General features: G+C 43.3%; 1 protein-coding gene across 1 annotated transcript in view; it reads left to right on the forward strand.

The window, feature by feature from the left end:
• Positions 1-23658, forward strand: part of dennd4c (DENN/MADD domain containing 4C) — a 50826-nt gene extending 27168 nt beyond the window's left edge. Inside the window, 28 exon segments of the mRNA XM_034163970.1 lie at positions 54-112; positions 870-1014; positions 2344-2519; positions 2614-2644; positions 2646-2715; positions 4012-4242; positions 5015-5160; positions 5382-5420; positions 5711-5841; positions 5943-6075; positions 6275-6481; positions 7186-7314; positions 7442-7589; positions 7847-7987; positions 8085-8204; positions 8293-8418; positions 9559-10613; positions 10703-10919; positions 16804-16901; positions 16987-17162; positions 18536-18703; positions 18870-19068; positions 19155-19265; positions 19348-19485; positions 19581-19698; positions 19979-20135; positions 20254-20318; positions 20777-23658. Coding sequence (XP_034019861.1) covers positions 54-112; positions 870-1014; positions 2344-2519; positions 2614-2644; positions 2646-2715; positions 4012-4242; positions 5015-5160; positions 5382-5420; positions 5711-5841; positions 5943-6075; positions 6275-6481; positions 7186-7314; positions 7442-7589; positions 7847-7987; positions 8085-8204; positions 8293-8418; positions 9559-10613; positions 10703-10919; positions 16804-16901; positions 16987-17162; positions 18536-18703; positions 18870-19068; positions 19155-19265; positions 19348-19485; positions 19581-19698; positions 19979-20135; positions 20254-20318; positions 20777-20913 — 4671 coding nt within the window. The 3' untranslated portion in view covers positions 20914-23658.
• The last annotated feature ends 270 nt before the right edge of the window (positions 23659-23928 follow it).

Genomic DNA, 23928 nt, shown 5'->3' on the forward strand with positions numbered 1-23928 from the left:
CTTTCTTTTTTTGGTGCCTTCATTTTATTGACTTTATCAAATTTGTCTTTCAGCTTTCGGCACATGACACCTTGATCCTGTCCCAGCCTGTGTGCACACCCTTACCCCTCAGGTACAGTGGGTTTAGTGTTGCCAAACCCAACATAATACTTCTTCAAATATACCTTTGGTGTTTTCATTTCTTATAGAGTGTATATACCTTGGTCTTGATGTAGATTTTTTTTCTTCTTTTTAAGTTATTGCATTAGTTTTTCAAATCTTCCTCCTTCAGCCCAACGATTCCCTCACTTTACTATGGTGCTCCTCTCCTCCCTTTAGGTTTCCATCCATTTATATCTCAAAAACTGTCTAACTTTTTTCTAATTTAGCAAGGGTGTAATATGGGTCATTGACTTTGTTCCCGTCTAAAAATCATATTTGTAGATTTGATCGTCTGGAAACAACGGACATTTTTATGCCGAAAAGGCAGTTTACTCAAAAACTGTCTTTTTTTTTTTTTCTTTTTTTTTCCTAATTGGTCAAGGGCATAATATGGTTGTTGATATAGTTCATGGATTCGTTTGTTTGGAAATGGCGGCCATTTTTATGCCGGACACAGTCAGTTAGGAAATTTGGAGCCAATTTTCTCCAAAACTGTCCAGTAACTTTTCTTTTAATTTAACAATGGGACAACATCGGTCATTGACATTTTTCCTGTTCCAAAATTATTTACGTAGATTCATTCACTTGGAAATGGCACCAATTTTTATGCAGAAAATAGCCATTTTGCCTTGGACTTTAATTAAACCGGTAATCCACAGGACTCTTGTCACTCTAGTTTTGTTTCTAACTCTTTTTTTGATTTCCTCTCTGCTGTCCCTCCCTCTCAGTGGTGCCGACTACGCTACTCTGCTGATGAATCTGGGCTCTGAAAACTGCGCCACACTGCTACATTTTCTTCTACTGGAGAGCAAGATCCTGCTGCACTCGCTCCGGCCCGCTGTGCTCACGGGAGTGGCCGAGGCTGTGGTGGCTGTGAGTAGGCTTTGCCATAGTTCAGTTTAGCAGGCAAGATGGAATCCTCCTTGGGTGCACGTGTGGATATCTCTGTCTGTCTTGAGATGTCCTTAAGCGAAACTGTGGAAATGAAACAAATGACCTCAGTGTGCGGCTCGTGTGGGAATGAACAATAATTGTCTAGGTTGCCTAAGCTGGCGTCTTCAAATTGCAAAAAATTTAAATAGTACAAATACCCATCAAGCATGCATCATTTAAAATATAAATGACTATAGTCTTGTTGGTGCATTTGAACCAAGGCTTATTTTTCAAGCCACGTGATTGTCATTTATTTTCTGGAGTGTAAGTTGCATCTTTTTTTCTGTATGCGGAACTCCCCTTTTAGCGCTGTGCTTCCCTGAGGGCTGAGTTGAACAACGGACAGTAGCACTTGTGCACACCACATGATGTGCTGTCACTTAACAGAAGGACTTTTAAATTCCAAAAAAAAAAAAGCAAAATGGGCAAATAAACATGTGATGGACAACACTGAATGTTATTTGACGCAGATGAAAACAGCTTGCTGAACCACAGCATTAGAAACACTGCAAAAAAAAGTAAGTCCACTTGATTATTTATTGTTTTTAATCAGCTCTTTCATTTTGGGTGTTTGTGCATTGTTGTAGTGCACCTTTTATTTTTGGAATTTTTGTTATTAACAAACACATTTTCAGTATTTAAGCTGCCGGAAAACTGAAACCAGTAAAACAACAAAAAACAAACTTGTAGTCTCGAAAATAGATAAACGATAACAAGCTATCTAACACAAGTCTTTCATTCATTTTTACGATGATGGTAAGTAGAGCTGGTGATGAGCACTAAATCTGTGATGATTTCTCGTGAAGATCTTTATAAAAGCTTCACCTCTGAATTTTTTATTATTATTATTTATTTATTTATTTTTTTTTTTGTAGAAGCCATTTTTGCTGGGATTGCTTCAAACATGAAGCCTTGTCACATTGTCAGGAAATCAGTTTATAAATATTTGTCCTCTTGCTCAATGTCCACATTGCTGTTGCCGTTGGCAATGTCAGCTATCGGTCAAGTTGTGAAAATGTTTCATCCTGAGAGATGAGCAACCACTTTCTGGAACTGTTCAGGCTGCTCACGAGGTCAAGGCAGTGAGGTATACTTGGGACTTGAAAACTCCCTGCATGCCTTGCAGCATGTGGAGTGAGATCGGTGTATAAAGAGGGATGCACCATTCCAGGCACAAAGACCTTTGGCATCACTAAACGTCCTGACGTTACGTCTGTTCTTGTTTGCTCAATTTGCTGTGACAGTTGTTTTTCTCCCGTCCTTCCACAGATGATCTTCCCTTTTCAGTGGCAGTGTCCATACATCCCCTTGTGTCCTCTCTCACTCGCGGGCGTCCTCAATGCACCGTTACCGTTTATAGTCGGGGTGGACTCGCGCTACTTTGACCTTTACGACCCGCCGCCTGATGTTGTGTGTGTGGATCTCGACACCAACACCATCTACCTGTATGCTGCGCTTCAGATACTTTAAAATCTACTGACTCACTACCTACTTGTCCTGCATCTGCAACCCTTCAACCTGTGATATTATGTGCTTCAGGTCTGACGAGAAGCGGCACAGCAACTGGAAGAAACCTCCCGAAGAAACCCTGCAAGAGTCTCATTAACTCACTGAGCAACTTGCACCACCAGCTGGCCACCGGTACGAACTGCAACTCAGTTTGTTGCTGCATCACAATGACAAAATATTAGGAACAAATACAACATGTCAAATACAACATGATTAAATACTCTGATAGCAAAATGACATTTCGTAAACTTCTGTTCCGATAATGTAAAGTAGATTAATTTAAGATGGCACGGAATTTTCACATCGACTGCTACGCCAACTGTTAACCAAAAAAAAACTTTGTGTGTGGATAACTCTGACAATATAAATTAGACTCCTTGATGCTTATACTATAAATGAGCCAATTAGATTTTAGGGTTGTTTGGTACAGATATTTCCGCGTTAATCAGGATTAATTGATTATAGTATAGCTATACCCTCTGCAGAGTACATCAGGTGAGTGTAGTTTTGGGTTGTTTGGTGCATATATTTACATGCTTATAAGGATAATCAAGTGAACATGTTCCCTGATATAGTTTAGTGATTCTTTTTTGTGAACCAACATTTCTTGAATGTTTTAAGATCAAGACATTATATTCAAAATATGTTGTGGTATACAAGATGGCACATAAAATGTGGGAACTGGGCTTTGCATAAATAATTCCAACATCTGTAACCCAAGAAGGCTTTATGCTGAGAGCGTGTATCTTAAAGAACTTTTTTTGGGGGGGAGTAAGTTTACCGGCCGATAGGCTGCTAACCCTATGTTGTGGCACGGCGTCTGTTGTAGTCATTGGCATCTTCATCTGTGTATTGCAATATCTCAAAACCTTTTTTTTTTTTTTTTTTTGTTCTAATTTGGCAAGGCCGTCATATGGGTCATTGACATTGTTCCCATCTATATTTGTAGATTTGTTCATTTAGGAATGGTGGCCATTTTTATGCCAAGAATAGTCATTTTGAGCACTTAAAGGCAATTCTCAAAAACTAACTTTTTTCAGGGTCGAAATATTGGTTGTTGACATATTTCACGTCAAAAAATTATAATCATAGATTCGTTCATTTGGAAATGGTGGCCATTTTTATGCCAAAACCAGCCAATTTGGGTTTTTGGACCCAATTTTCTCAAAAACTGTCCAATAATTTTTCTTTTAATTTAACAACAGCGCACGATATTGGTCATTGACATTGTTCCCATCCCAAAAGTATTTGTGTAGATTCGTTGATTTGGAAATGGCGGCCATTTTTATGCCAGAAATGGCCATTTTGCCTTGGGCTTTAATTGAGCTGGTAACCCAGAGAGTCCTTGGCACTCTCGTTTTATTATTAAGGGCCTAGCGTGAGTAACATTTGATGGTGTTTTTGACAATTAATTTGTTTTTGTTTTAGTTCTAGTGCGTCAAACAGCAGCAGAACAGCAAGGCTCGGCAGTGCAGATGACCCCAATTGAGGCTGACTTCACGTGGCACAAGAAGAAGACGGCCCTGGAGATGGAAGTCCAGGAGTCGTTCCTCCGCTTTATGGCCTCCATACTGAAGGGTTACCGCTCCTACCTCAAACCCATCACCCAGGCCCCGTCTGAGAAGGCTACAGCTGCAGACTCACTCTATGATTTGCAAGGTAGGGAGGGACCTGTTATCCACCATTTACCTTCACTTTCCAAAAGCAGAACACAGAGAATGAATTTGCAATTAAAGACGAGAGAGTGAAGTGATAAGGTGTCGGAATTGATTTGGAGGTAATGATTGTTTCGTGGACGCCTAATGCATCTCAATGTGAATTTGTTGCTGACCAGTGTCCATCCTCTTCATGACTGTGCAGCCCATCCATAATTTACAGCCTTAACTCAGCACTGCTTCATCAAGGGCTTCTTTTTATTGGCACTTTTGTTTGCTGGGCCGCCTGAGCTGTCGCCCGAGCTAACGCTCAAAATCAATCACCTTTGACAGCAGCTATAAAAAGAGTGGGCTAATGCCTGTTTCTGGGAAAGTGGCTACATACACTTTGAGTTCAGTCTCGCAGATCAATGTTGATACAAATAGAGTGAAGGGCAAAGAAAGTCTTGATCATATTTGGACAGTTGTGTTATGCCACATTATGTGCAGTATGTGGGGCATTTTGTAATATTTTTGAGTCTCTGTGTGTTGTAAATTCAATAACATGGTAAAAACACAAGGTAAATGCTTGATCTTTAGATCATAGGTCTAGATTAACTGATTACATTATACTTTTGCTGATATACAAAGACACTATATATACTGTAAACTGACAAATATCTCATCAATCACAATTTGAGTTCATATTTAAAAACCTTTTGAGAAGATTCTTGCCTAGAAATCCGATAGAAATGTGCATTTTTGGTCAATCTTAAACGTCAAACCCTTCTTTGCAGCCTTCCTAAAAAGTCGAGACCGCACCCACCAGAAGTTCTACTCACAGCTCACCAAGACGCAGATATTCATCCGCTTCATTGAGGAATGCTCCTTTGTCAGTGACAAGGACACTGGACTGGCCTTTTTTGACGACTGCATCGAGAAGGTGACTGGCACGTCAGCTTTATTCCGCTCTCAGATCTGCACAGCAATCATTGTTTTGTTTTTGTTTGTTTTTTTCCCCACATGGAACCTTCCATCTGTGAAAAGGCCTTTGTGTTATGTAGTTTTATTGGCAAAATGACATTCATCTGCTGGGAGATGAAGGAAGGCTAAAATTTCCTATGATTCATTCTCTTCCCGTTGCTCTCTTTCCTCTTCTTGCAGCTTTTTCCCTCTGATAAAATCACCGACAAAAGCACGAAGGTAATCACTGACACTGTAATCAGATTTCACCTCGTTTTGTTGTGTGTGCTGAACAATACCACACAAATTAAGGAAACATTTCCCTCACTTGATAATGCCAAGGGGAGTAAACATTCTTGCTTTTTGATCCTGAAATTCTGATCACCATTCAGAAAAGAACCTGATCAGATCTGCTTATTGTTTAAAAAGTGTAACTGCCTGAAATAACAGCCTGCAGTGTGCAGACGGCACCAGAATGTTTAAAAAAAAAAAAAAAAAAATGCAGCATTGTTTCGTGATCCTCGCTGCAGGTTGAAGGCGAGTCATCAGAGGACACGAGACTGTTGGAGCTGGATGAGTCCCAGAAGAGCGAGCACACTGTCTTTGTCATGCCTCCCGAACCGCCACCTGACGACGGGCCTGAACCCTCCCCCCGATACAGGTGGGTTTTTTTTTGTTTTTGTTTTTTTTTGTGTGAAAAAAAGCTGTATTTTTTTTTTTTTTCTGACCTATAGCTGCTGATTCTTGTTTGTCATCCTGCAGCTATAAAGGTTTTCCCAGACTCAGGCTGGAGCTGTTTGACCGTCCCAGGGAGTTACGTCCTGCACTTAACAGCCGAGCAGTAGGGGGCAGTCTGTCCAACAGCCCCGCACTACTCGCCAAGAGGACCAAACAGGTGCACACACAGACTCAACTTTGCATAATTAGCCGTTACACACGTTGCATTTTGGTTTTAGAACAATGAGAGACACGTTCCGGCCACGCCTGCTGCACATCGAGGCGTGTGCAGAGTATCTCTGCTTCAATGGTTTGTAAAACACTCAGTGTGCTGAAGGTCTTGAAGTTCATCAAAGTGTTTTTGTTTAATCCTGCAGGAGGTTAAGCTGGCATACAAAATGGCCAAGCGTTTCTACTCCAATCCACCGCTGTGGGCCCGCTGTCTGTTCAGTCACTGCTATAGCTTGTGGTTCATCTGTCTGCCAGCAGCGGTGCGTTTGGCGAAATCAAAAGACTGCGCCATGCAGCAAGCATACAACATCCTCCTGAAGATGAAGACCACTGAAGTGGAGGTGTTGGATGAGGTACAGTCACATGATGCATATGAGTTAATTTATTTGCTGATGTAGATGTCGAGCAGCAATTTTTTTTTTTTTTTTTTTTCCCCCCCCTGTCAAGCTCCCACACAGGCGTTATCCAAGGTGCTGTCCTAGAGCCTATTCATTTTGGTTTATGTTTGGAGTTGGCGATGGTGGTGGTTGCAGGGGATTTCAGCCAGTTTTGCCCATAAGTTCAGCAAGTTATTTGAATTTCTTTATGCAGTGTAGTTACTTTACAGGAAGAAACTTCTAGCAGACCAAACTCAGTGGGGTGACCATCTGCTGTGGCCATTCCATCTTGACTGAACACAGTGCAAACTCAGTGGGGTGACCATCTGCTGTGGCCATTCCATCTTGACCGAACACAGTGCACAAAACAAAACTGATATGGATTTGCAACAGAGATGACCAGACACAGGCCATCGTGCACAAATGCAGAATAACATAATTATATAAATAACAACGAGGTGTAGCTCCAAGTGTCAAAGAACAGAGTAAAGTCTGTGTGTCAATGCAGGATCGCAGTCATTGAGCTTGGAGAGATCTAGAAGTTTACTGAACTTTAGCTCATCTTTGGTTCATTTTTATTATATCACCATGTACTTTATAGTTTGGGTCGCATTGCTACATTTGGGGTTTTCATTAACACAGTGTGAGGATGCTTTTAACAAGTTATTTATGGCTTCCAGGTGTGTTACCGAGTGGTGATGCAGCTCTGTGGTGTGTGGGGTCTTCCTGTTGTGGCTGTGCGAGTCCTTGTTGAGATGAAGAAAGCTGGAGTACTTCCGAACGCCATCACATATGGCTACTACAACAAGGTCATATTCCAGCCTGCTGGCAGCAGAAACCTTTTGCACTTTTTTTTTATTTTTTTTTTTTTAATCAACTAATTTATGGGTTTGTGGTAGCAACAGTTTGTATGCTTGCTTTCTGTTCTTTCTGCAGGCAGTCTTGGAGAGCCCGTGGCCGAGCCGAAACTACAGCGGGCTCTTTATGTGGACCAAACTGCGCAATGTGCTTCGCGGAGTGGCTCAGTTCAAGCAAGCGCTGCACCGTACATCATCGAAGAAGGAATCCACAGTGACAACCCCAGGTGGGGCTAAAACAGCTGTGGTGTCTTTACATTGCTAAATTAAACAGGGTAATTTTTGTCGATAAATGCACCAATGTGGGGTCACCTTTGAACAATCCACCTCAAGCAGATTTTGGGGTGTGTCCAACATTACTATGCTATTTAGAGGTGTGCTGGTTTGTGCCCAGGTGGAAGATGGGGCTTTTTTCCCCCCCGATGTTTCTTAATTAATTAATTAATGGATTTATTCTCGTCTTGTCTTTGTTTCGCTGCATCAGTTGGTGGGTCAGCTCTCAAAGACACTGACCGTTTGAGTCACGGAAGTGGCGATAGCTCAAGTGAAGTCAACGGTGAGGATCGCGGTTTGTTTGCCCACAGCGAGAACATGGGAGACTCGACAGACAACCACTGTAGTACAGGTACTGATTTCCATCTAAGCCCCCCTCATGATGAAAATAAATCAATTTTTCAAGGTGTAGGTGTGGAGTTATCGCTGTGTTTTACTGGGATCCACAGGACAGCAGTCTGATCAAGGCTATGGCTCCAAAGATGAGTTGCATCGGGAACTTTCAGAATCCTCACATTCAACTGTTCTTTCTGCCGAAAATGGAAGCGGTGTCGAAGCACAGCATGCTGGTAAGAAAACCTACTTTGACTAAAAGGAGCTGCCTGTGCCAGAGGATTTCACGGAGTCCTTGCTGTGTATTTTTTGATTCATCACCAGGGAGCGACATGGCCGGCTCAGTGGATAGCGCAGTAGCAGAGCCCCCAAGATCTGTTGACCTGTCGTTGCCTGTCCATAGTATTGTGAAGCCATCAACAGGAGGTTTGACCACTGAGATGGACACAGGTGAGGAGGGTGATGAGGTAGTGATGTACCGTATTTTCTGCACCATAAGGCGCACCGACCGGATTATAAGGCGCGGCCTCAATTAGCGGGTACTTAACCCTTACAAAAGGCGCACGCTAAAACATATAGTCTACAAACAAACAAACAACAACAAAAAAAAGGTCACGGAAGCAAAACGATGAGTTTATTTGAACTTTTTAATAACTTTGAACTGCCGGTATTTAACAATATGGTACTCACATTATTTTTTATTATGGTTCTGTCACAAATCCATCGAAGTCTTCATCTTCTGTGTCTGAATTGAACAGCTGGTCTTCTAGCTGTGGCCACCTCGCTTTGTTTCTGCGGAAACTCCGTCTTTTTAACTTGGCGCAGTTCATTTTCTTGTTTCCTCTCGCAGCTGCTCTATTCCCATGAACAACCGCGTAACTGATAGCCTGCAGTTTGCCTCGTAAGCATGTCTCTTCGCTGGCGCCATTTTCGGGGGTCCTTAGACAAACAAATGTTGTTTTGCAGGATACCTGTAGTATACAGTAACTACCGAAGGAGTGGCGGAGGTAAGTTACGTACCACGGACTCACGGACTGTTCTCTGACTGATTTATCACTGGCAGCGTACGTACTCTACGCTACCAGCGTACATACTTTACGTATTATGTAATGTTCTCCAATTGGTTTATCGCTGCCGTTAGCGTACATACTTCATGTATTACGTCCTTGTGTCAGCGGGAAATGGTCCGATAATCCGATGGTCAAAGACAACGTTGGTCGTTTTTACAGATTTTGGAATTCAGTGCGCACATAAGGCGCACTGGATTATAGGGTGCACGGCCGATTTTTGTGAAAATTTAAGGCTTTTAGGTGCGCCTTATGGTGCGGAAAATACGGTAGTTAGATGCCAACACAACGAGGTTCTGTCATAAGCCTTTTTAAATCTGCTCTGAACTCTAACACCACATGATGTTTCCCTTGCTAGTCCATAGTTCTTATTTGGTATTGAAGCACTCGTTTCGTTAGATAACCCTAAAATGCAGGGGAGCTGTAGCGTTCTATGTTTTTGAAGGTGCACCAAAAGCTAAGAAACTCTTGAACACCATCTTGAACTTGACTGAGTAAAAATAAATTTGTATCTCTGCTACAGGTGGTGGGAAACTGTTCAGGCGGCACAGCAAAACTGAAAATGCCGCTTCTCTGTCTCAACAACGGCAGAAAGCCTTTTCTGAACGTAGCTGTAGCTTCAGCGCTGAAACCCGTGCCGGAATGCTCTTGGAACAAGGTGTGGATCACATGGCAAGCCAAATGGGTGCTGATGCCCGTATCCTGGCTGCAGCTTTGTGTGCAAGCAGAAGCCCACCTCCTGACAGTGTTCCCAAAGCACTTTTCAAAGACCTGAAGGAAGAGCCTGAAGGGGATCGGGACTCGACACTTGGAAACCGACCACAAGAAGAGGGGTTGAGCGTCAATATCCAGTCACCTGAAGAAGAGAAAGGACTTGGTAAAGAGGTGGAGGGGACTGACATCGGATTGGAGGAACAGGACCAGGAGCACACTGAAGCACAAGACGAGGAGGTTGGGCTAAGGATAATGAGCCTGGAGAGGGCGGATGTAGAGGTGGGTGCAGATCCACTCTCTCGTTTGGTGTCAGAAAGCGAAGAATCTGCTTCTGTTAACAGTCAGGACCAGTCTCGCTCATTGCCTACTGTGGTGTCGCGAAACCTGGCTGAGGAAATAGAAATGTACATGAACCAGCAAAGCCCTCTGGGAGTTAAGTCCTCCAGTATGGAACTCCAGCAGGGTAAGGTAGACAACACCAGTGCCCCACAGGCTAAACAGCCTCTGGAGCGGAGGTCCAGCCTTCCTGTGCCTCCTGTTAAAACACCTACCATCTCCCCAGACAATACACCTAAATGCAGCCCTAATACTGTGGCACGTTCCAAAACCTTTGCTGCAAAGACGAGAGGCTCTGGTAGTACTACAAGTCCAGGTCCCAGATCATCCTCACTGACGGCTTTGGTCAAGTCCTCCCAGGGAGGGTCTTTGGGTTCAGTCATAAACACCATTTCAGGAATCAAGATGGACACCCTCCTCTCAGGTCCAAAACTGGATGTATTCAAGTCAAGTATGAAGCAGGCGGCAAATGTTGCAAGCAAAGTGTGGGGAGCAGTTGCTTCAGCTTATACCTATTCGGATGACGAGGTGAACATCCTTATTTATTTTCTAATACCAGATTGGGTCGTTGCAGATGCAATAGTGAGAATTTTTTTTTGTTAAAAATCTTCCTGCAGGAGGAACCGGCTCAGGGTAGTGGTGCGGGGGGCGGTGGCGGCGGTGGCTTTCCAGCCCATCTGGATGAGCACTTGTTGGCTGAGCGTGATGGAAATGAGAGTCCGACTGAGAGGCGGACCATCCCAGGTTTGGTGGCCAATGGTCTAAATCAAAGCTGCACCAGCCTGGGTAGCAGCAGCGGCAGCAGTGACATAGGCCGAGCCACCCACCAGACACGTAAGCATGCAAGCAATTCTTTCTTATTTTAGAGAATCAAAAAGGGGAAAAACAATGGCAACATCAGCTCTTTGCTTTAATATCCCCAGTCAAACACCAGGGGGAATATACAGTCCATTTGAGTTTTGTCTCCCACCCCCCTTTTAAAAATGTCAAGGTCTTTTTTTCTGACACCATAGGAGGGGGGCAGTTGTGCCATGAAGGGCCAAGACCGTGCAGGTTTTCCTCATTACCAATCACTTTAGCTGGTGATTTCATTGGTGATCAGGGCCCATATCCACGAAGCATCCTAAGGCTAAAAGTAGCTCCCAGTGACATTATTCAAAGAAAAATCTTAGAATTCCGACAATTCTTAGACATTTCTTAGAATTTTCCCTTGGTAAGATGAAAGTTGGTCATTGTGCCAAACCGTTGAGAGTAGGGAGGAGGACTTTTAAGATGGCCAAGCGTGTCTTAAGCAGGCAAGATGGCGGAAAAGACGGAGAGGAAGTAGAGATGTTTTCTGTATGTAGAAACACTATCGGCTTGATGGTGCAGGGATAATGTTTATGGTTGACGTCATCATAAATGCGCTTACCCAGCGTAGTTTGACCGTTACTACATTTCATTTTGACCGTTGGGGTTTTTCTGTAATTGTTGTATGCCTCTTGCCTTACAGTATAAAGCGCCTTGGGGCGACTGTTTGTTGTGACTTGGCGCTATATAAATAAATAAATAAATTTGATTTGATATTCCGTTTGTTAGCTTACAAGCTATAGTTACATTGCGCTAGATGAATTGTTTTCGGTTTAGATCGAGTCAGATTTATTTTCAGTCAGTTTTAGATTGTTTCAGGTAGGTTTTCCTGGAGCTGCACTCACTTTGGTTTTGACTAGGTTGGCTTTGTGTTTTTTTTTGTTGTTGTTTTACAACACAGATATTGTTTATTCAAGTATGGCAGTGGTAGGTCCATGACTTATACGGGATCTAGGCGCTCCCGCCATCACGAGCCTCCCAGCTGACTGGGTTATAGCAGTGGGTAGATGGGACTCATTAGCCCTGTTAAGGCGGTCCACCTAGGGGAAGGAAAACCCTGATGTTAAACCCCCAGCCTGGGTTACTGCCCCCGTGCCTCCGAGGAAGGTTCTTTTGCCAGAGGCTAGGAGAAGGTCACTCTGATGTAAAACCTACAGCCTGGTGGTCGCCACAGCCATCTCAGCTTGTCTGTGCCACTGTGGAGTGCCACCTTGCCTAAAGAGTGGAATTGGTGTGCGCGAGCTGATCCCCACTTTAAGCAACGAGCGCAGGCGGGAAGGAAAGCCCTGCAGCGATGGGAAGAGGCGAAAACAGCAGGTGCATGATGGCACTGGGAGCTGCAGTCTCGATCCTGCATGCAGGCGGCTCAGTAACTATGGTCGTTTGATTGCTGACCCGAGACAACAGCATCATCCGGCAGAGCCCTGGGTGACCAAGCAGCCCTGTTTAGGGATAGCCCTGCTTGCTCCACATGGAGACAGACCTAGAAAAGGTGGTCTAAACATGGCTTGTCTCACAAGACCCGGTTGGCTCACCGCTGCCAACGGGCATCACTACACGCGGTGCGAAAAGAAAAACAAAGAACCTGAAAATTGCGTGCTGGAATGTACGCACAATGATGGACTCAGACAATAGCGATCATCCTCGAAGACGCTCAGCCTTAGCCGCCAAAGAGCTAGCAAAGCTTGACATAGACATTGCTGCACTCAGCGAGGTGCGCTTTGCAGACCAAGGGTCACTCACCGAGGAAGGCACAGGCTACACACTGTTCTGGTCAGGGAAGGCTAAAGAAGATCGTCGACTCTCAGGGGTCAGGTTCATGATTAAGAGCGCCATAGCACATAGGTTACACAGTTTGCCAGTTGGACATTCTGACCGACTCATGTCACTCCGGCTCCCCATCAACAAGGATTTTGCCACTATTGTTAGTGTGTATGCCCCAACCATGCAGGCCGACATCGGAGTTAAGGAGGCTTTCTATAGTGATCTGCACAACCTTCTACAGCGTGTCGACACCCAGGACAAGCTCCTCATCATGGGAGATTTCAACGCCAGAGTGGGCCGCGACTCTGATGTATGGAAGGACGTGCTAGGGAAACATGGCATAGGCAACTGTAACGACAATGGCCACCTGCTGCTGGAGTTCTGCTCTGCACATGACTTGACGATCACCAACAGCCTGTTCCAACAGAAAGAGAGATTCAAAGCAACCTGGAGACACCCACGCTCCAAACACTGGCACCTTCTGGACTACGTTCTGACGCGACAGCGTGATAGAAGAGACGTACTACATACCAGGGTGATGCCTAGCGCGGATTGCTATACGGATCATCGCTTGGTCCGTTCCAAGATTGCTTTCACTTTCAAGCCCCCTCCTAGAAGAAAGGCCCACAGTTTAAGAAGCTACAAGTCCACAAGCTGCAAGACATAGACACAAAAATGGAGTTCCAGGCCAAACTAGAGGAGAGACTGGGTGGAGAAGAAGGCCTGCCTGACAACCCTGAACAACAGTGGATGAGATTAAAGACCATCCTTCAGGAGACGGCAGCAGAAGTAGTGGGCTTCTCAGCCAGGAAAAATAGACAGGAACTACTAGAAAAGAAACGTGCATGCCACAAGACTCTTTTAGTTAAACCTGATGACCACTCTGCCAAGACAGCTTACAGAAATCCCTCCTCCACACTGCAAAGCAAGCTCCACATACTGCAGAATGACTGGTGGCTAGCTTTTGCGGAAAAGACACAACAACATGCCGATACCAGAGACATGCGCTCCTTTTATGAAGCCCTTAAGACCATCCATGGGCCAGCACATCAAGTGCAAGCACCCCTGCGCTCCTCAGACGGCTCCACCCTTCTGACGGACAAGGAAACCATTATGCAGCGTTGGTCAGAACACTTTGAAAACCTCTTCAGTGACAAGTGCACTGTGCAAGAGTCATCAATCGAGAAGATTCCCCAGGTGGAGGTGAAATGGGAACTTGATGACCCCCCAACACTTAGAGATCCGAAAGGCCACCACGCAGCTGAATCCAGGGATGTCTCCTGCCATAGATGGCATCCCAGCAGAGGTTTACCAAAATGGAGGTGAGGCAGTCCTCGACAAGCTTCAGATTCTCTTCTCCAGTTGCTGGGAAAAGGAAATGGTTCCACATGACCTTTGGGATGCGGTCATTGTCTCCCTGTACAAGAACAAGGGCAACAAGTCTGACTGTTCTAATTACTGGGGCATCACTCTCCTCTCAGTAGCAGGTAAGATTTTGGCTCGAGTGCTGCTCAACAGGCTTACCCCTACCATAGCGCATGAAAATACTCCCGAGAGTCAGTGCGGATTTCGGGCCAACAGGGGAACCACCGACATGATCTTCGTCCTGAGACAGATCCAGGAGAAGTGCAGAGAACAGAACATGGCCCTTTATGCAGCCTTCATAGACCTAACCAAGGCTTTTGACATGGTCAGTCAGTCGTGAGGGTTTGTGGAAGATTCTTGCACGCCTTGGCTGCCCTCCAAAGCTCCTCACCATCATCCGCCAGCTGCATGAAGGCCAGATGGGACAAGTGAAGTACAACGGGATTCTGTCCGGCAGCTTCCCCATCTCAAATGGCGTCAAACAAGGTTGCATCCTCGCACCCATTCTGTTCTCCATCTTCTTCAGCATGATGCTTCGTGAGGCCAAAGAAGACTTGACAGACGGCATCTATATCCGCTTCAGAACCGACGGAAGTCTGTTTAACTTGCGGCGCCTTCTGTCCCACACTAAGTTCACAGAACAGCTAATCATGGAGCTGCTCTTTGCAGATGACTGTGCCCTCGTCGCCCATATGGAGCAAGCCTTACAGCACATTGTCAACTGTTTTGCTGAAGCAGCAAGAGCCTTCGGCCTCACCATCAGCCTGAGAAAGACAGAAGTGCTATATCAACTGGTCCCCCATACAGCATATACCCCACCCCAAATCAACATCGAGGGTACCAGCCTGAATGCAGTAGAGCACTTCACGTATCTCGGTAGTGTTATCTCAAATGACGCATCTGTTGCCAAGGACCTAGACAGTCGCCTTGCCAAGGCCAGCAGTTCTTTTGGTCGACTCTCAAAGAAAGTCTGGCAGAATCATGCACTGTGCCTTTCCACAAAAGTGCAGGTCTACAGAGCCATTGTGGTCCCTACCCTCCTGTATGGAGCTGAAACCTGGGTTCTATATCACCAGCAGATCAGATTACTGGAACGCTTACATCAGCGTTGTCTCCGAAACATCTTCGGGATCAAGTGGCAGGACTCCATCTCAAATGAGGACATCCTTACCAGAGCCAAATTGCCCAGCATGGAGTCTATTATACTCGAACAACAGCTTCGTTGGGCAGGTCACGTAGCCAGGATGGATGATACACGCATGCCGAAATTAATTCTCTTTGGCGAGCTCAAGGAAGGGAGACGAAACCAAGGGGCCCCCAAAAAGCGCTATAAGGACCAGGTGAAGAAACAGCTCTCCATTGCAGGCATTCAGCATCAGTCATGGCAGCATCTAGCTACAGATAGACTCAGCTGGCGTTCCAGCATCAAATCCGCCAGCCTGAAGTTTGAGGCAGAAAGAAGTGAGGCCTCACGCCAGAAGCGTCAGACAGAGCGGGCAGCAGCACAAGCCCAGCCTACTCAAGTGTTCATTTGCCCCAAGTGTAACAGGTCTTGTGCATCCCGCGTCAGACTTTTCAGCCACCAGAGGGCTTGTAGAAAATAAACTAAAAAAGAAAGAAGAAAAAAAAAAAGGCCTTCCCACTATCCTCGCAAGCGAGGAAACTGCCAACAATGTAGTAATGCCTGAGATGAAGGTCATCACAACATTGCTATACCTGGTTATGAGGAAAAATGTAAATTGCATGTAAATACATATTTGTACTCATATATATTATGATATATTTTTATCTTATATTTGTACATAGAACTTTTCATTGCACTGTCCCGTCGGATGTTATAGCAATTTATGCATTTTGGTTTGTTTGTTTGTTTTTACTTTATCTGTTTGCACTGACAAAGGAGAAGCTCTCTCCAATCTTATTGTACATTTTGTATAATGACAATAATGGGCATTCTGTTCTATTCTAAATTCTATAACATTCATACAATTATTAATATCAAAGTAAGAGACATCAGCAGCCAAAGCCTAAAATGAGAAGAACTTTGTGTGCTGCAATATCTGCTCTCTCTTTGGATTGCAGGCTCTAGGTTGAGTAGTGTTTATAAAATAGGTCACTGACATTTTTCTAGCGTGGTTATAAATTATGCAACGTTTCTATAATGAGTTGAAATGGTGTGTGAGTCCAGAATGTTTTTAGAACCTTAGACCTCAGCAGTGTTTAGAAGAACTCGACCCTTATTTTCCTGTTAATTAAGTGATGTTTTTATGTTAATTTACTGTCTTAATGTGTTTATAAATTGTTTAGGGTCTTGTTATCATATACACTTTTAATATTATTATCATCAGTATTATTATTATTTTATTAATACTTTTATTTTGTCATTTGATTTTAAATGGATCACAATGGAAATAAGTGCTTTCACTTCCTTGTCATGCATGTATTTTAAAAGTATTAATTATAAATTATAAAATACGACAATTCCTGGGATAATGGTGTGCCATATACCAACATACGTCACCTTGTATTTAGAAGTTGGGCCTCACATTGAAGACAAAACTTGCCTGTCCTTGTCATTAATCAACCTGAGGACAAGAAGATGCAAACAATTTTTCTTTGTTGAGTAATCTGTAATTTTATTTTTAACAATTCTGCTTGGTTTAAAAAAAAAAATTTATTCGATCCTTGACTGCACCCTGCTGCGATGCCATGCATAATTTCATCTCATTTCTATTTGCAGATCTAACTGTGGGACGAGCAGGAAGAGGTCTGGACTCTGAGCAGAACTCTTTCCATCATGCTTCCACCTCCAGCATCTATCAGAACTGTGCTCTGGAGGTGAGATTGAAGCCTACAAATAATACCTGTTTACTTCTGACGTATTTTGGGGTGCAGCTGGTTTGATATACGTTTCTGCTGATAGGTGCTGATGTCCAGTTGCTCCCAGTGCCGCTCCTGTGAAGCCCTGGTGTATGATGAGGAGATCATGTCAGGCTGGACAGCTGATGACTCCAACCTCAACACCAACTGCCCATTTTGCCGCACAGCCTTTCTCCCATTGTTGCACATAGAGTTTCATGACTTGCGCACAACAGCTGCGTAGGTGTCCAGTGTCTTAGGATTTCCAAAAATACTGTTTGGCAGTGACTTTTCAAGCTTGCAGTTACAGTTCTTGTGGAGTATAAGGACGAGCAGTTTAAAGGGCATATCTCACTCCAGTCAACACTATCTTTTAAAAAATTATATACCAGGTTATAAATCATTACTTGCAACTCTTTAATCATTTTCCTCCCGGGCAAAATTATAATTTTCCTTACACATTTTACAAACTTCATGTCTTGACAGTAGCAAGGCTCTCATTTTGACTTAAATGGGAATTGGTCGGTAATTCATGCAGATACAGTTTGTCCACAGTAGGTTCTGTGATGAATATGTGCACAACTTAATTATCGGTCTTATCAGATGGTTTCACCGTGCAGCAAAGTACAGAAGAGTTGTGAGGGAGAGGATTAACTTGTGCGTGTCCTGATAAAACTGATAAAAGTAAAATAAGCCAGAGTGCATCTGCAAAATGCACAACAGATTGACAGCTATTTTGATTCATAATCATGATGTAACGTCAGTCACAGGCTGTTACCTGTCTGAGAGTCACTCCACCTGTGTCCACAAATGGAAAGATTAGAATTCGTGGTTAGGTCCGTGTTTTAAAAACCATTCTCACGCTGTGCTGGGCTTCACTTCTGCAGTCTGTCCCAGAGGCACTCAAAAAAAAAAAAAAAAAAAAATTAATAAAAATAAAAAAATCTCAGACTTTCCTCCTCAAAATATTATCTTTGGAATCAAAGTCCACAAAAAACACTGATTTCTCACTGTAAAAAAATTTGGTTTTCCCATTCATTTCAATAAAGAGCCTGGAGCGGCGTTACCCTACATGATGTCATCAAAGTCCACATTCCTCACAGGTTCATGTTTCTGAGAGTTGATATCAGCAGCAGGTGAAATCAGTTTAAATTCTCCATGTTTTTGACTTAATTTCTCAGGGCACATGGCACCAAAAATAACACAATTCATCAACATTTTCAGAATCCTTTAGTCTCTTAGTTGTGCCCACAAATATTTGAGTCGATTTGCGACTTTTGACATTGATTCATTTGGCAGATTAAATAAGCTGTTGGCTTAGTGTCAAGAATCTTTTTAGTCAAATTGACCCCGACTTTGTCCTTGAATACTTCTGGAACTCTCCACCATCCAGGCTGAATTAGTGCTGGTAGGCTATTAGGCCTTCTCGTTTTTCCATTTGTGCATGTCATGCTGCATAACCAGACTGAGCATCTACACTTCATTGGAATCAGCCGAAGCAAAGAGGCTTTTCATACAAATGTATTTTAAAAAAAAAAAGGCTACTGAAACTATTGAGACTGAATGGAATAGTTCGTATCCTGCAGCGGTGACCAGGTCCTTTGCCGTTGCAGGTTCTACATGAATCCCAGTGCTTCAGGAGACAGCATACACAGCACCAGTGGCCAGGGTGCAGCAGGCAGCTCCACTGACATTAAGACCCAGGACCTCCTCTCTTTCCCACTGTCATCTGAAGAGGAGCAAAGTGAGATCTCATATAATCGGCCCACAGCGCAGAAGAGGTAACAGTCCACGTGCTTTAATGGAAAATGCTGACATACGTCTGGAGACACAGGTTCAAGCTCTGCCAGCCAACACAGTTGTCACCATAATGTCTGATCTTCTCTTTTCAACTTCAACAACTAAAATCTGCCAAACATGAGTCATTCATGGGTGTCTTCTCAACAGCCTGATTCCAGAGCCGGTCCAGTCCGACCCACTGGGCCTCCTTGAGCACCAGGCAGCAGGGAGTCAGCAGAGGTGTACGAGGACATCACTGACACGCAGTAACAGTGTTGGTGGCCCGCTTCAGAGCCTCGACTGGATGCAGAGCCCTGGGCATGGCGTCTCAACTACCAGCCTACCCTGCAGCCTGCTGGAAGTGTCTGTTAGTGCCCCCTACTGGTCCAGATTAAGCCTTCTGTTACTAAATAGTGAAAACGTTTCTTACGTTTGTGCCTTTATGTTTGTCAGAATGGCATGGGGACAAAAAGGCCAAATCCCAAACCCATTTCTGTGCCGTACCTCAGCCCCTTAGTACTACGTAAGGAGCTGGAGACACTATTGGAGAATGAGGGCGATCAGGTAAAGCGCACATATGACGGACAAACATGAAGCAAAATCCAGATTTTTGTGCTTCAAATCTAATTCTACCCCTTTTCTCCAGGTGATCTACACCCACAAGTTTCTCAGTCAGCACCCAATCATCTTCTGGAACCTGGTCTGGTATTTCCGCCGCCTCGAGCTGCCGACTCACCTCCCTGGTCTCATTCTTAATTCCGAACACTGTAACAACGGCGTACAGGCACGAGTCGATAACTCCTCCTTGATCATTCTTTTCTGTCTCGATTTAAAGTTTTCTTGTAAAAGTTCTTAAAGGTTAAGAGTTTGTCTTTGCAGCTGCCCCTCACGCTGTTGTCACAGGACAGTAAGCAAGTATATGTCCAGCTGCTGTGGGACAACATTAACCTGCACCAGGAACCTGGCGATCCTTTATACCTGCTCTGGAGGACTTTGTGTAAGACCATGCACACACACACTCAAGCTCTTTAAGTGTATGTCCTCAAGACTTGAGGCAGTAGCTGTTGGATTTTGTTAATCATGTGTCATTCCTATGCAATGTCTTGGGGAGAAAAAAGTCTACAGACATCTTGCGCCCAACCAGAGCAGCTACTTTCCATTTTAACAAATAAGTCACATGCCACTTCTTTGTTGTAATGTTGCTGTCAGCCACAGGAGGTCACCGTTTTCAAAAGTGTCAGAGGTTTTCTGATGGTGCTTGTGTTGTTACTTTCCAGTGGAGAAGAAGGGGACTCTGGCTCCAACGGACCACCAAGAGATTCGCACCCTCCTGAACACGATTGTTCGCAACATCCAAACCAATGACGTCTACGGGCCAATCAACCTTTTGATCCGAGAGATCAAAAGACGTCCAGAAGATGTCAAACGGCAGAGGTCAGCCGAGTTCTTGGTCCTCACACTTGTCCAACTCAGCTTTCCCTAAAATCGTTTATGCTTCTGTTTGAGTAAAAAAAATTGAATGAGGAATGAAAATGCTTTTTGTATTTCGCAGGAGTATCTACAGAGAGATATTATTTCTGTCGCTGGTGGCGCTGGGAAGGGAAAATATCGATGTGGGTAAGTGAATATAGGATTTCTCAGACAGCGGTAAAAGGTCTGAAAATGGGTTCAGATTCCCGTCCTCTGCGTGCCGTATTTGTTGAGCAAACTTGAACTCCCCAAGGAGGTTACGCTTTTCCTGTAGTCAGGATCAAAGGAATAACAGTCAAGGGGTGAATCCTGACTTTTGATCCACAGCACTGAAACAAATCATCAGTCTGGAGTAGAGAATTAGGATCAGAGGTCATGTCTTCATCATTGCTTTTATCCTGTAGTCAGCATTAAAGGAAAGATGATCAAAGGGTGAATGTGTCATTGGATCCTCATAGCTGAAATAATTAGCAATCCTTATTTGAGGATCAAAGGAATAAGGATCAAAGTTAGGATCCTTCCAATGACCCATCATGATGTCAGCACAGCTGTCAGTGGAGATGTCAACTTAGTTTTCTTCCTAACCTTTACATTTGTGTCCCCAGAGGCCTTCGACAGAGAGTACCAAGCGGCGTATGATGCTTTGAGCTCAGAGCAGCTCAAGTCTTTGCAACGCATTGATCGACCACCAACCTCCAGCGTCCAGTGGTGCCTTAAATGCTTTGGAGCCCCATTCATCTAACGTCTGACAAAACACAAATACTGTCTGATCGCAGGAGGGCGACGGAAGGGGAGGTCAGGTGGTGGTGCAAAACTATTTTGCATGCAAACGCCCCCCTCTGCTGACTGATATTACTCCAACAACGCCTTCTTTTTGAAGTCTAGTTTTGTCCTTAGGTTTTTGACGCAGCTACGGCATGTTGAATGCTGCAGTGAATATTTTAGGACTAGCTGTGCTTTTTTTTTTTTTTTCTTCTTCTTGACAGAGGATGTACAGAATGTATCATCAGTCGCTCAGATGTCAACTCGTGTCCACTCTTTCACCTCCCCTAACTTGCCTGCTCTTAACTAAGTTGAGTAATTTGTTGAGTGTGTTGACTGACTGTTCTTTTGTGCACTTTTTAAAAATGATAACGCAAGTTCACCTGCTTTGTGTACATATATGTATATCTTGTTTTGTTTTTTTACTTGGTGGTTAATCTTAAACCTGGGTTTCCTCTTGAAGCTTTGACTGTTTCTGTGATCCAGATCTTAATGAATGTCTTGTTAAAGTTATTAGAAAATGTACAGGTTTTGTTTGGAGCTGTTTTGTGTAAATATGTGTTCATAGCACAAGTGTAAATGGAAGCAGACGGAGATGGCCGACAATCACTGAAAACTCTTTCACAACATTCCAGGTGCCCGTTAAAGGGGTTATATTGTGCAAAATTGTCTGTCTTCGACTTTTTAAAGTTAAGTATATTTGGAATTTAATGTTAAAAGTCCTCAGTGTCCTTTAGTTCTGTCTGCAACTGTTGAAATTACTTTATTAGACAAATTTAAGCCTCACACGTCTGGTATTAGACTTCCGTGACATACTCGTATGTCGAAGATGTATACGCTGTATTTGTAATTGTTCCTGTGCGACAGAATGCATACAAAATCAAAGCTCTGGTCTTCAGAGGCTGTTGGAAGTCTTAAACTTGGCTGAATTTGGCACTGAGTTGTCCCAAGCCGTGACCTGGCATAAATCCAATAAACTGAAGGGGAGAAACATGGCAAACTCCACAACATACATAGGTTAGCAAAAATCTGAAAACCTTGAACCAAGTTTGCACATATTCCCAATTTTAGTGAAGTTGGACACACTCCAAATTAGCTCCAGGTCAAATTTTCACAGTGCACAGGCAGTGTTACCCCAAGTTGTGTATGCGTTCACTCGAAGTGTACGCAGCATTTGGCAGTTATCCTGAGTTGGTTATGCAGTAATCCGAGTTACTTTGGAATTTCAGAGGTCCTGATAACTTTGGGGGAAAAAAGTTCAAACTGGGTACCGACCTATGCAGACTAACTACTCTCCCTACGACTTGTGGCAAGTTGCGGCTTGGGAAGAATCTTTGCAAGCCTTGGCCAAGTGTGAGATTTGCTTGGGGAATTCGGCTCAGTTTGGCACCAAACGTGATGGGGTGTGAAAGTTGCTTAAAGCAACCGATTTTCACGAACAGGCTTTAATATATACAGTGCCCTCCAAAAGTATTCGGCCCCTTGGTATTACACACATTTGAATTTGTTTATGCCATTTCAAATACAAAAAGTAAATCAGGCAACTTAGTATAGATGTTTCCAAAATGATCTTCCTTAAATTCAAGCTCAGAGCAAATATCTGCAACTTGATCTAAATAAAGATACAAAAGCCAAGATGATGGGTTGCATAAGTAATGGACCCCTTTGGTATCATACCTGTAAATCAGTTTTATTGCCAGTTTTCTTCAGACAAGTCAGGTGATGGATACATAAACATTTCCAAGTCACTGAATGTGTCTTGGACTTTATTTACATCAATTATGAAGGAATACAAATAGAAATAGATATTGGAAATGGCAAACAAATTAAAATGTGTGAAATATCAAGGAGCCAAATACTTTGAGAGAACACTGTACACTCAAACCAATGCTTTAGGGAAAAACAAACAATGAATTGGGAAGCGACCAGATAGAGAAGGTTTCCATTCCTTCAACTCGAGAAACAAGTAGATGTTTGCAAGGTCTCTGATTGCAGGAAGTTGTCCAGTTTGTGTTTTTTAATGTTATTTTAACAGCAGCACTAATGTACGCCTTATTAGAGATTAGAACAGTATCTCACATACTTAGGTTATAACTTATTTACATAAACTATCACTTTTTGGGTAAAAAAGTAACTTTAGACAGTTCAGCGAGTCTGATTAAAATTGGTTTGCAGGATCACTTTTCAAGTTTACACACAATTTTGTAAAGGGCTTTTTTTTTTTTTGGTACCGCTAACACTGTATCAAGGAAGAAAGAACCGGACACTGTGACATTCCACTAAATGCTGAAATGGAAAAATACTGTGACAGTTCTGCCGCCTTGTCTTGTTCAGAAATGGGACGTCCTTTTTGAGACTCGGGTGAGTGACGCTAATGTAAAACAACATGCAATAAAGGGAAGCTTGTGACCTTATTGCAGGAGGTTTGTGCAAAGCCACAATGACCCCATTAATATTTGTCCTTCAAAACAGAAATTACTTATTTATTTTTCTATTATTGACATTTGGATTGCAGATGGTATAGTTGCCTGTTTTTGTATGAATTTCCAGCCTCCCCCATCATTCTAAATCTGTTCAGGGATTCCAGCATGAACTGACTTTGTAAATTGAGCTTATCTCAGAGAATGTACAGAAAATATGTAGTTTAAAGCTCTCTAACCGTCCTGTGGAAAGGAATTGAATGTCTGCACGTAACTGAGTTGCAATAAATGAGCGTGTGACCTGATTAAACCTGTCGAGTGTGATTTCTTTAAAGTCTTTCCTGTGTTTTTGTGGCTTTGTGTTGGTCTTAAAATATCATTTGAAATATAAAAATTAATGCGAAGTTCAACAAGTACATTTTGGAAAGAATTTGAGAATTATATTCTATGCAAAACAACATACAATAAATATTGAAGGAAAGAATATTATTACTTATTTTGAATTCCATGGAAAGAAACATCTATTGTCAAGTCTCGGTGATGAGGGAAGTTTCATATTCATAAATGGAAATTTC

Source organism: Thalassophryne amazonica, chromosome 23 (assembly GCF_902500255.1).
Source record: "Thalassophryne amazonica chromosome 23, fThaAma1.1, whole genome shotgun sequence".
Classification (NCBI taxonomy): domain Eukaryota; kingdom Metazoa; phylum Chordata; class Actinopteri; order Batrachoidiformes; family Batrachoididae; genus Thalassophryne; species Thalassophryne amazonica.